Genomic DNA, 13158 nt, shown 5'->3' with positions numbered 1-13158 from the left:
TTCCCTGCCTTGCTTGGCCTTGTGGGGTAAGGCAAGCATAGGGGGACGTGATGTCCACTCCTCTTTAAGGTTTAACATGGCTGTGAATGCAGTGGTGGTCTGCAGTGGTGGTCTGAAGTCTTCAACTTAGTAAAAAAAACAGTTTTAAATTCCTTCACGATCAACAAAACACCTTTCAGAAATAGTATGTGTGCCTTCCAAGCATTGCTGTGCTCTGCTGTGAGAAAATGAAGCCCTTTGCACCAGTCTGTGAGGGAAAGCAGCCCCAGAGGTGCACTGGGGATTTCTGTCTCCCTGTAGACCTTGCCCCACTCAGGTGCAAACCGGGAAAGAGCTGCAGGATGGAGAGCATCCTCCCTGACATAAAGGTGCACAGCAAACTCGGGGATGTGTAGGAGGGCATTGGGCTTCTTGGAAAAGTATGTGCTCTAGAGCCCAAAGCATGAACGCAAGCTTTGCCTAACCTGAAGCTCTTTAGCTCAGTCTGCAGCGTTTCCACCTCTGCTGGGAATGGCTTCTGCAGATTCTGCTGTGGGCATGTGGTTTTGCCTAGAAAAGGGCCTGTATAAAGGAGACAGATTTGGGCTTAGTGTCAACTTTTTCTTGTGCCTGGGCTGAAATTGCACAAAGACTTTCTAAAAGGCCAGCCCTGCATGATGCAGTGAGCTTTTCTCCTTCTCAGACATCACCAAGACAAACCATGCTCCTGGCTTCCTCCTCACAGGACTTAGCTGGTCCTCAAAAAAGCCAAAAATTCCTTTGCACTCCAAGATGTCACCGAGGCCACCAAGGGCTGAGTTGTCCTATGTGGCATTGGGCCCCATGAGTCTAGGTTTGTATCCTCTGTAGAAATCCTTATCACCTCCACAGCCTGTTCCTGAGCTAAAAATTGCAACTATTTTCTTTGTGCTTGGTCTGCAGGTTTGGGAAGATTAAAAATTAAGGCAAATGTGAGCATCTGGGACAGTCTATGTGGAAAAAAGGATTGGAAACCCAGCTCCCCTAAGGGCAATAGCTAAATTCCCTTTGGCTTTAGAGTAACTGGGATTTTGCAGAAAACAGATGTTTAAAGGGCAGGTACATAGTTCAAGTCACCTCTTAGCAAAGGACAGCATTTTAATTCCTTTTAGGAGCATTTTGCATGGTTTTAGCCTAACTGTCTCAGTCTTTGGTCTTTTTCTCTTAAAGGCCCAGGTTCTTTCCTAACATACTTGTTAAAAAACCAGAAAGCTTGAAAATATCGTGCCATACCCTTGAAGTTTTGGGGAAATAAAAATAAAATGATAATAATAATAATCATAGAATCGTTTAGGTTGGAAAAGACCTTTAAGATCATCAAGTCCAACCGTTACCCTAACCCTGCCATCCCACCACTAAACGATGTCCCTAAGCACCTCACCTACCCGTCTTTTAAATACCTCCAGGGATGGGGACTCCACCACTTCCCTGGGCAGCCCATTCCAGTGCCTGACAACCCTTTCTGTGAAGAAATTTTTCCTAATGTCCAACCTAAACCTGCCCTGGCGCAACTTGAGGCCATTTCCCCTCATCCCATCGCCCATTACCAGGGAGAAGAGACCAAGCCCCACCTCATTGCCCCCCTCCTGTCAGGCAGTTGTAGAGGGCGATCAGGTCTCCCCTCAGCCTCCTCTTCTCCAGACTAAACAACCCCAGTTGTTTAATAAAAAGAAAAGATACATTCCTTTTGAATTAAAATCTCACTTTTTAAGCCACACTGTTGATGTTTGAGCACTGGATCGTGGTTTCTGGGACCACGCAGTATTCAATACAGTTATTTTCTAGGGGCAAAGGACCCCCTGATGCCCTGGCCTGGCAGGGACTCAGTACCCAACGTAAAGCAATAAGACGCCAGGGACAACAACCATGGCAGTGGTCTCAGAAACTTCACCATGGCAAACGGCCGCGGGCCAGGAGCTGCTCAAAGTCCTGTTTGTCAGCTGGCTAAAATAGCTCAGCCGGAGGTGCTGACAAACCCATACCCACACTGCAGCCCAACACCTCCAGCCCTTGCGGGGTTATCGGTGACGTTTGACTCCGAAGCATTTTTTTGCTCGCTGCCAATAGCTATTCCCCTTAGACTATTTGCTTTCACATGCTTTCCCTTTGACACGGCTGCTATTTCTTTGCAATATGTAAACACTCAGAAGGATTTCCATGTTTGTTCTTCACCCGGCGCGGTCGGTCTTTCACAGCTCACTGGGAGAATTGACATGAAGAAGCAGCCGTTTCACAGGCGTTTGGCATTTTCTTTCTTTTTTTTTTTTTTTTTGTTTTTTTTTTGGTTTTTTTGTGTGCTGTGCTCCTGTCTGTTTTCTCTTGTTTTAAATCCAGTTCTGCTCTTGTCTCCGCACCCCGGCACACAGCAGAAAAATGCATTGCCGTTGTTAGAAACACGACACTTGCTGTCATCCTACATGGCGTCCTTTAATACGAGAGCCCAGCGGAGGCTTTGCGCTGCAGAGCATTTGTTTTTTTATTTCTCCTCTTCCTACAGCAGTGTTTGATGATTATAAAAGTCCTCTTTAAATTTAAAGCAAGCTGCTAATGTGTGGCATTTTCTAAGAGAACTGCCTGAGTTTGCCTGCGCTGCTGTAATCGTCTGTCTTAACGCAGATTTATTTCCAAAATGGTCCTGGTATTTAGTAAGATGATTTCCATCAAAAGTAAAAAGGAACTGAAACAACTAAAAAAATCTCAAGATCAATCTGGAAATTGCAGGACCTGACTCTGATCTGATGGATTTCCAACAGGTTTGATTTAATAGATCTGCGGCTTTGTAAAATTAACATAATTTGACTGATTTAAAAAAAAATACTAAGAATTTACATTAAGTGAGGGATGAGCCAGTCCTCCAGTTTCCTTGCCAGGGGATAGAAAACAAGAAATCCCTTTGCCAAAAATGGTCAATATTTTTTGAAATTTCATCCTGAAAAATGGAAAACCTGAAAGCTTTTAGAAACTTCCCCAAGATCTGAATGAAAATAAGGGGAGCCCTGTAACCCAAAGCAGCCCCTAGCACAGTGATGGGAACACATGTACAGGAGTTGGGTTATTCTCATAAAAATCCAGGCATGGAAATTTTCATAGTGTGAATTATGACCCTGAACTTCCTTCCCATGGGAATTTTGACCACAAATTCTAATCAGGAATTTCCTTAACTAACCTGAACTTGTCTCCACTGAGAGTTCTCATTTCAGAAAATTGCTCCTTCTGACCAAAAATATCTTGCTTAAATTTTTCCAGACAGATTTATTCTACACACACGATTACTCAGAAGTCATATCATATGACACATCTTAGCAAAGGCTAATTTAAAGAAAAAAGAGTCTTTTGCACAAGTCAGACTGCCCCAGGTTAATCTAAAACATGACTATATACTGATTTTATTAAACTAATTCAAAGGACTGAGCAGACTTTTTCATTGCAGCTTAAAACAGCTCAATTTTGTTCTGTTTTAATATGATTAGGAATTTGCCACATTTAAATAGAAATCAGAGCACTGAAACAGGGTAACGAGATTGGTGCTAGCCTGGGTGAAGATAAGGCTGATTCAGTCAATGCTGATAACAGCTAAGGGTCGTCTGTGTCCTTTCTGAAACGCCTTCCAGGATTAAGACCTGCATGTGTTGGGAAGGATGTTAATATTCATTTAGTATGAATTTTAACACACAACTAATATAATAGTAAACAAAATGCAAATCAGTAAAATTAAACTGGAAAGACATCCATATTCCCATTAAGAAAAATTAATTTATATACATTTTTTTAAACTCTAGGTGGGATCCCATGTTTCCAGTAAAACCCTTTCTCCTCCAGCTAATCCTACCTGGCATGATGGGTTGAAATATCAATGCCGGGCTCATTCTATAAATTACTGTCTTTGAAGAGAAGCTTTTGGGTCTGCTTCAAATTCATCTAAAGTACCCAGAAATCCTCCATCGATTTCAACAGCTTTGGCTCAAGCCTTTAATGCCCTGTAGCTAGCCTTACAACATGGGGTTTTTGTTGACAAGCCATCTAACAAAAGTCACCATGCAATTCCCAAACAAATGTGCTGAAATAGAGTCAGAGAAAAAATAACAAAAATGTTGATAAAATAACAACAAAAAAAAAAGTCACAAGAAATATTTGTTATCCTTATTTATTTAATAAAGAAACATAATAAACTTGAATTTTTCCAGGTACAAACAGCTTAATATGTCCTATGATATTGGCTGATATTTTCCTTGCTCTTTTCGTAGCTTGAGTGATTCATGTGGTAGCCTTTATTGAACAAATCAACAGAAAAATGGTAGCACTCACCATGCTTATAGACAGTGTGGGCCAACTATTGAGTTTGTGTCTTTAACTAAATCACTGCACCAGGAGGTTGTATCATTGCTGGATTTGGATCGGCATCTCCATTAATAAAGATCTGCAAGTGAGGTTATTTGAAGTTTTTGAGGGGAGTTCTGCATACCATACAAAGATACCATTCCCTCTTCAGCTCTAAAGAAATGTGCCACAAAACAATAGAAAACCCAATAGAAACCCAACCTTCCAGTTACAAAGGTTCTGAAAGTAATTTACAATTCCATTTTAGAAAGTTGCACTGTAAACACCTATAGTTAAGACCCTCTTTCAGACTTTTTTGCGTTATGATTTTTTTTTTTTTTACTGGTTTTGGGTAGAAGACAGAACCATTTGTAATTGTGTCAGTACTATAGAGTCTCACAGCAATGACAATAAAATGTTCAACGCAAGGGTGAAATGACTGGAGGAAGAGCTCGTCTCTAATATAATCAGTGACCAGCTGATTGTCCCATTACATCCCGTTCATTACTGGGCCTGACTCTTGATAAGAATATAATTTGAATATTTTCTAATATAAGTGGCAAATAATCAAAATATTTTTAAAGCAGCATGACCTGCTGAGTGCAGGCTGGCTTTTTCCTTGGGTTTTGAACAGTTTATATTCCATGTGAAAAATAACATTAGAAATGCTCCTTTTTTCTTAGTATTTTTCCCTCTTTTTTTTTTTTTTTATTCTAAAGCTTTGAAAGGAAAATAATTTTACCAGTGGTCAGCCAACGAATGCTTGTTCAGCAAGTAATGAATGTACTATTTTCTAATTGAACAGTTTCTTTATAGGCAGCAGCTCATTGCTAATGATCAATACATCCCATTGAGAAGAAAACGTTTTAATCAGTAAGTCGTGTCCTCGGAGTGTCAGCCACTCTATAAACTCACAAGATACATATATATGTATAGATATAGGTATGTGTGTGTATATATATATATGCATATAAATATAAAAATCGCATACTCTTTCTGGGTGATATGTACAGTCAGAATAACATTACAGCATAAATACACAGGGAATCTGTATAAAGTTTCTCTAATTTGAGAAGCCTTGAGAAATTTTGGTTTGGGGGGGGGGGTAGGGGAGGGCAGGGAGGAAAGAATAAAGAGTGTTTTCACTTTAAGGAACGACAAGTAGTTCCCTTAAGTTAGAATCTAATTACATACAAGATTTAAAGGCAACAAAATCGCCAGAGGAACAGCCCTATGTTATACACCATAGACATGGGGTTAAAAGGGCAAGAGAGCATGATTATAATAATACTTATGTAGTACGTTTCATTCCCTTATAGCACTTTGCAACCAGAAAGTCTTACAACACCCCTGTGAGGTAGGTAAGTATTATTATCCCCATTTTACAGATGGGTAAACTGAGGCACAGATAGGTTAAATTATTTGCCTAAAAATCATGTAGTAAGAATCAGGAATAGACCCCAGAAATCCTGATGGCAAATCCTCTGAATTAACCGATAGACCACTCTCAAGTGAATGCCTGAGACACCTCTCAATGAATGGAGAGAATATATTAGCCCATATTTACGCAGATACATCATCATGCTTTTGACATGTTGTCTCTACATATTCTGACTTGTTTAGAGGACAGATAAAAATGGCCATAGATAAACTTGACTGTAACATGTCACTTTAATTCTGGTTGCCAACTCCATGTGGATTTTGACTCCTTTACAACCTGGGATGTAACTAAATGTCAATGACAATACACCTTAAATACATTCTTGATATCTTTGCTTCTCCGAGGTGGAAAGCACAATTGCTCTTCCTTAAAGTGCAATGGCTCGTTACAGAAATCTCAAGATTTTCCATTAAGTCCAACCAAACCCAAGTACAATCAGTCTGAAGATGAAAAAGAAAGAACTTGTCTGTAATGATGGGCTTGTGTCTATATTCCATAAATACCTTTTCACATTCTATTGAGGCTGAAAGTTTAATAATAAATAATAATCTATGTTAGCACATAAACCCTCTAATACTTTTCTACAGCCACACGTCCACTTCTCACCCCATTGTCATTTCTTTGGCCTGAAGCTGATGAACACATCATCTGTAAATAGTCCTTTGCCTACAGGAATGAGGATATATCTATTTTCTATTAGATTCTTTTTATTAGTTCCTGTATTTATTGTCCTGCCCCAACAATCTAACTGTAACATCCGAGAAAATGAAAGATGGGCACTGAGTAGAAAGGATTCAAAACCTCAAAGTTTACGTACAGATCCAGAGGCAATTCCCCTCCCACCTTCTTGATCACACTGTCGCAGCCGTTCTACACAGTCCAATTGGTGTTGGTTTTATTACTATCTTTGTAATTGTTATTAGTAGTAGTAGTACTTTTGGAGCAATATCGATGCACAGAGTTTCCCATAAGGCTGCTTAGCTCTGTATTCCTGGGGAAAATGTAACTTATCCCACTACCTTAACAGAACCTTTGCCAGCGTAGATGGTGCTTTGGAGCACAACGCACAAACGTGATGCACTACTTCTAGGGCGAGTTTGATTGCAGTATTCAAAGCAGATTCTTGAAACATACTAAAAAATTAGTGCTTTTATTAACAGTTTTACAAACAGAATCCATTACTGTCTAGTTTCCTGAAGGATAGAACAAGTCATTTCTCTCATTATTTTGACATCATTTCCTTCTCTTTTTTTTTTTTTTTTTTGTATGTCTGCTGATGAGCAGTTGCAAGTCCCAAGAGGGAGGGCTTAATGTAATAAACCATTAAAATGTTGTTAATTTGATAGTTTACTTTGCAACGACTTTCCTCTTGAAATGATGGGGATCCCACAAGTTCCTATTACCTTGACTCAGAGTTCATCATGAAGAGTGTAAGGATCATTAATCTCCATGGAAAAAGAGACTTTTTTTTTTTAAGTAAAAAAATATCAAATATAATAAATTTATGAAAGACCATTCACAACATATACAGTAAGTGTTACATTTTGCTACAGCAGCTGTGATATTTTTTTTTTTTCTTTTTAGAATGCAAGGTCATACATTGCTGTAAGTAAACACACTAATATGAGTAAGACCTTAAATGAATGTATACAGCCAGGCTTTATCTGTGGATAGATATACATTGTGTTTACTGTTTTACAGTCTAGCATATTCTTATTCACACCATTGATATAACAGCTATGACCCTGCAAAGATTCTTCCTGTGCATATATAAATATAAATATTGAGCCAAGTCAAAAAGAGCAGGGTCAAAGGTTATATGACTTATTAGACTCCTGTAGTTAAGGGTAAAAACTCCATTGTTTCTTTTGCAACTAATTTTTAATAAGAAGGCTGCTTCAATCATTGTGTAGTTACAGCATTACATTCTGTAAACAATATTTTAAAGCATTCTAAACAAACATTTAAACAATTGATTCTTTATCCTTGTCCGGTGAGAGAAGACAATCTATAGCCTCATCGCTTTTGCTTGAGTCCGTCATCTTCAGCTGGAGATTATCACTCGTACCTCTGGTGACACTGTCGTAGGATGGAGGGAAAGATGTGGAGGACAGAGTTTCTGATTTGTCTATTGGCCTGCCGTAGTTTTCGTTCATCATGAACGCAATAAGACCCTCCTTCTCAGGTGCATCGTCCTCAAGGATGCTGCCGTCAAAAGTTCTGTGCCGGTACAAGTAAGATGCCTGCTTCATGGAGCGCCGAAACAAATGTCTCCTGTAGGCCCGCTGGATGACAATGGCGGAGACCTCTTCTTGTTTCCGTCTGAGTGTTGTTGTAATTGGTTCATAAGAGATCTTAGACGGATTTGCCGCCATGAACTTTTCTTCCATTTGTATTTTAAGGGCATCCATCTCTCCAGATTCTCCTAGCACCCTTTTTGTAAAAGCAAACAAAATATCCAAGCAATGGATCCTATCTCCACTGACCATAGGCAGGTCCATTGCTATGAGTTTGATTTTGTTTGGTTTCGCTATGCGCAAAGGTTCTGACAGCGCGTCTGCAAAGTCTGAAAGTGCAGAATACTCAATAAACTGAGTGGCTTCAGGGTCAAACTTCTCCCAGATTTCATAGAACATATCAAAATCATCCTCGCTTAGAGGCTCTGTACTTTCCTCAGTGGCTACACTGAAGTTCTCTAAAATAATGGCTATATACATGTTTACAACAATGAGAAATGATATAATGATATAAGTAACGAAGAATAAAATCCCTACAGCAGGGCTTCCACAGTCTCCCTTTGAACCATTTGCATTCGGAAGGTTTGGGTCGCAATATGGTGGTCCAGTGTTTAAAATAGGGTTGAGAAGACCATCCCAGCCAGCTGATGTGGTGATTTGGAAGAGACAGAGCATGCTGTTAGCAAAGGTTTGGAAGTTGAACATGTCATCAATCCCATGCTCCTTCTTCACATAGGCAAAGTTAGCCATGCCAAAAATGGCATAAATGAACATGACCAGAAAAAGCAAGAGGCCAATGTTGAACAGAGCAGGTAGGGACATCATTAAGGCAAACAGGAGAGTTCGAATTCCTTTGGCTCCCCGGATGAGTCTTAGGATCCGGCCAATCCGAGCCAAGCGAATGACTCTGAAGAGTGTGGGAGAGAAGAAATATTTCTGGATGATGTCCGAAAGTACGGTGCCTTGAAAAGAAAAGACACAAACAGTGAGTTAGCACATGGGAAACGACCCCAGGCTTCTCTTTAAAGCAATCAGTAAGGATTACGGACAAAACCAATGAAAAGTTCCCCAAACTGGAAGACCTGTGACAAAGGGAATGGCATTGTTCTTAGCATTTTTATGCCCATTTAACCCATGCAAACTTTTGAGACTATGAGCAAAGGTGTCAATGGTAGCCATCGTTTTATTAAGGGAAAGCAGGTCTACTGGGAATGAGAAACCAGGATTAACTCAGACAGGACATATTTATCCGCACCTTTTAGTTATGACTTTTGGTCACCCAAGCCATTTATTCTGACAGTAGCTGGTCAGAATTTTTCTGATTTGACAATATTTTTGTCTGTAAATTATGAGTCAGTACTGTAAAGCTGGTGACCTGGACCTGTTTTTTGGAGCCACCATCAGAACAATGCAGGTTTCCACTGGAAATCCACTTCTTTGTTCGTTTGCTTATTAATTTTTCAAATTTTCCTGATGGGCTGGGAGGGAACTAAGGGCTAAGATTGTACTAGCAAGGAAATGAGCTTGCACCCCTGTAGCTAAACTCTTCCTGCAGAAATAAGGCAGCTTGGTCCAGATTTGTCTAATGCCGACAGTCCCTGGCTGCACTGAGTCCAGCCTGGGAGAGGGCTCACTGGCATGACCCAAGTCCTCTGACACTGAAACAACCTGGTTGATCACTGGACAGAGCTATGACCAATGTGACAGCTCTGTTTGACCGTCTGCTATGGGCATATCCTGAGCATCCAGCATCAAGGTTCTGGTGACAGCTGTATGGTAGTGATGTTCCCTGGGTGACCCAAATCTCTGAAATCCAGGTGGTCTTTGCTGATCCAAGGCCTCCAAGGCACAAGCTGCTCTCTGGGCACTAGGGATCTCCTGTATTGGGACCTTGCAGGCTCCATGGCCCACCAGAGAGAGTTTAGAGCAACAGAAGCATCAGTCAATGAGAAGATGGCTCTGTTTTCCTAACATGACAGTTTTTCATTCACCTAATCCTTCCTTCAAAATGGAAACTATATTGGAAGAGCCAAAGTTCTGAGTTCCTTCTGCTAACTGGATCAGTTGATCATCTTCCAGCTGCTACTTTATTTCCAATGTCAATGAAAACTCTTTTGGAAGGATTTTGGATTCATGTTTGACCTTCACTTCTGTAGCACCTAACATATGATCTATGGTGGGGCTGCAGGACAGAAAAAGGCACAAATTAACAATAAAACTGTGTCTTTCTGTTTCGTCCCTTGAGTAGATAAGTATTTGGAGCTCCAGGGACAACAGGGCTGAGAACAGCCAGACTCACTGCACCTGCCCTGAAGGGCTATTTCACATTGATGCAGTAAAAAGAAAATAGCAAAACAACAGCAGTCTGCATGTACCCTTTCCATGTGGCTTTTTTACTTCTCTGTCTTTGGCTGTTATGCAGAACTCGGTTTAAGTGTATGGTGCCAGTTCTGGACCATATTTTACCACCAGGAACCATTAAGTGTATATTGAAACCAATACTGTGGTGTGATAAACCTCATAATTTCACTGATCACACAAGTTATTGTTAGGCAGTATTATGTCGTATTATTTAAATATTAAAAAATGAGGCTTAGGATCTAATTCTATGTTGAAAGTGTATTTTACTGCATGAAGCCTTCAACTTCGTCTAATTAAATTCATGTCTGTCTTTTTAACTTTGGAGTTTGGGTGAAAATCCAGATTCACCTACCTACGATAGACAGAATCACGACCACAAAGTCAAATATGTTCCAGCCATTGGTGAAGTAGTAGTGTCGCAGAGCGAGCATTTTGATGATACACTCCCCAGTGAAGATGGCAACAAAAAGCATGTTGATTTTATGGAGGATGTTCACTTTTTCTTGACTTTGGTCATCCGTTTCCACCATCATGGTAACCATGTTAAGGCAGATGAGGATCATGATGGAGACATCAAAGGCTTGTTTTGAGACGACATCAAAAATAAAACCTTGGTATTTGTTCTGGAGGAAAGGAGAAGATTTAGTTAGGAAATTTGAACTGTGTCAAAATGATGACATCATTGTCTCCTGATTGATCACAAAATAGAGGAAAATAGATAATGTACTGCTTCTGATTAGAACTTCATAAACATAAAGATGATGATGAATGGTTGGATGATAGAGTTTTTAAACCCATTTACTCTTAATGTTTCTTGAAACTACTGAAAAAAGAGCTTGGACGGGGGCCATGAATTCATTCACTGCAGGCCTGCGGCCACTGCCATCACTACATATGTGAATTGCACTTTTAGTCAATATTGAAAAACAATGGGAATTTTGTACCACACAGGTCACTGGACTTGCAAATACTGTCCAAAATCAAAACACATAAATACTAAGTGACTTTCATCTGAAGTAATCACTCTTCCTATGCTGAAAAGTTGAATTCTATTCATTCTATTAAATAAATATTCAGCTATTACACATAGTTCAACTGAATGATGCCATTCTTACCAGTGGCCTTGGGATTGGCTTTTGAGGTTTCTTAGATCCCAACTTTTTCATTGCGTTATAATACTTTTTCTGTTCTTCTGTCATAAAGATATCCTGGCCACCTAAGTATAGGGTGAGAACAAAGCTATTACTTTTGATGAAAAGAGGTCCACTGACTCCATCCAAAGTTCAGGGCTGCATCTTCTTCTATTTTCTTATTTTCTTTTTCATGTAGCTTTCATCAAAATATCTAAGAAGGCCTTGATGAGATGCAGTGCTGGGAGCTGCTTATCGCATAGAGGCGAAGGGCAGGAGACACAAAGCAGCACAGGCAACCAAGGAGGAGCAAGACTCACATTTTGCCTGCACACAAGGTAGATCCAGGGTGAGAGGGGAAAATAGAAGAACCTCAGCCCTTTGTTTGGAGCCTACCAAGCGGCAAGAAACACAGCTCTCAGGCCAGGCTGCTCCTCTCTGACCCTGGCTGCACCTTGGGGCAGGGAGGCGATGGGTTGAGGAGAACAGGTTGCACTGCTGAGGGACAGTGGAGTTTGTGCGTGGGGGACACCTGTGGCAGGGTTTGTGCCCCTGTGGCAGGGTTTGTGCCAGAGATCCCACCTGCAATGAGCTGTTTCACTGATTTCTGTGGGGAATATAACCCCCCAGCCTGTATTTTCAGAATGCTCATCCTACAGGGACATTAGGGGCTGCTACAACTGTGCTTTTGTAAAAGTCCTGCAAGGTGGTTCCTGCAGCTCTTCTGTCAGTGCTAATCTTGAGGCTAATGTGGCAAAGCCACCGCTTATAAATCTATCCCTTGCCCTGGTCTCTGCAGCAATTGCACGGTGACGTGTAGCATATGCACTACTTATCTTTTTCTTTTGTTGATTAAAATTGTCAATGATGACACCAATGAAGAGGTTCAATGTGAAGAAAGACCCAAAGATGATGAAAATCACAAAGTACAGGTACATGTATAAATTACATTCCCATTCAGGCTGCTCCTCACACTGCAAAGGGAAAAGGGGAAACGTGAAAACACCAGCATCTCTGCACATATCACAATATTAATGCAGTTAAAAGAAAACTCTGGAGACTGGATATAACCCATTCAGCTCTTCCCCTAAAAATGGCAGGTTTCCTGGTCATGTCAGTAAGTTGAACAGCCTGGAATTAAGGACCTGTCTCTGAAGTTTACTACTGGCACCTGCAATGACCACGGTCATTTCAGCTCGATTTCACAACACTGTCACAGCGACCACACTGCTTCAGAAAGCGCAACTTCAGAATAAACCCTATAAAATGTTCTCAGTCTGAACCCAGAAGGGGAAAAGAATCAATTTTCTGATTATCCCTAATCTTATATGAACTGATGGCACTTATAAAAAGCAAATGTATGATTGCAGTATAATTAAATGCTACTTAAAAACACTGTATTGAGAGTCAGTGTATTTAGAAGTAAATTTTTTTTTTTATGAAGAGTGGAAATGAATAAGATGTCTTATTTTTGCTGAGAGACTGAGCAATGCAGTCCAACAGCCTCAAATCGCGTGTACCACACTGAGCAAAAATGCTCAGATTTGTCCCACCAGCTCCAGGTATCTAACCAAGATGACAGAAGCTCACATTTCCCTAAATGCCCTATTTTCTCATGCGTAACCCATGTGCTTCATTCAGTAGCAGGGAGGAT

General features: G+C 40.5%; 1 protein-coding gene across 2 annotated transcripts in view; it reads right to left on the bottom strand.

Moving 5' to 3' along the window:
- Nucleotides 1–7740: 7740 nt before the first annotated feature.
- The window catches only part of LOC104130965 (sodium channel protein type 5 subunit alpha), a 174217-nt gene continuing 168799 nt past the window's right edge, over nucleotides 7741–13158 (bottom strand). For both annotated transcript variants that reach the window (XM_009644073.2, XM_035899648.1), the window contains exons 24-27: nucleotides 12337–12478; nucleotides 11490–11590; nucleotides 10727–10997; nucleotides 7741–8975 (exon numbers count right to left, since the gene is read on the bottom strand). In XM_009644073.2, the coding sequence (XP_009642368.1) occupies nucleotides 7741–8975; nucleotides 10727–10997; nucleotides 11490–11590; nucleotides 12337–12478 (1749 nt within the window). The remainder of the gene's footprint in view (nucleotides 8976–10726; nucleotides 10998–11489; nucleotides 11591–12336; nucleotides 12479–13158) is intronic.

Source organism: Egretta garzetta, unplaced genomic scaffold, assembly GCF_000687185.1.
Source record: "Egretta garzetta isolate BGI_Z169 unplaced genomic scaffold, ASM68718v1 scaffold117, whole genome shotgun sequence".
NCBI lineage: Eukaryota > Metazoa > Chordata > Aves > Pelecaniformes > Ardeidae > Egretta > Egretta garzetta.
Note: the sequence above shows the minus strand (reverse complement) of the source record. Positions and strands in the feature narration are given on the sequence as shown.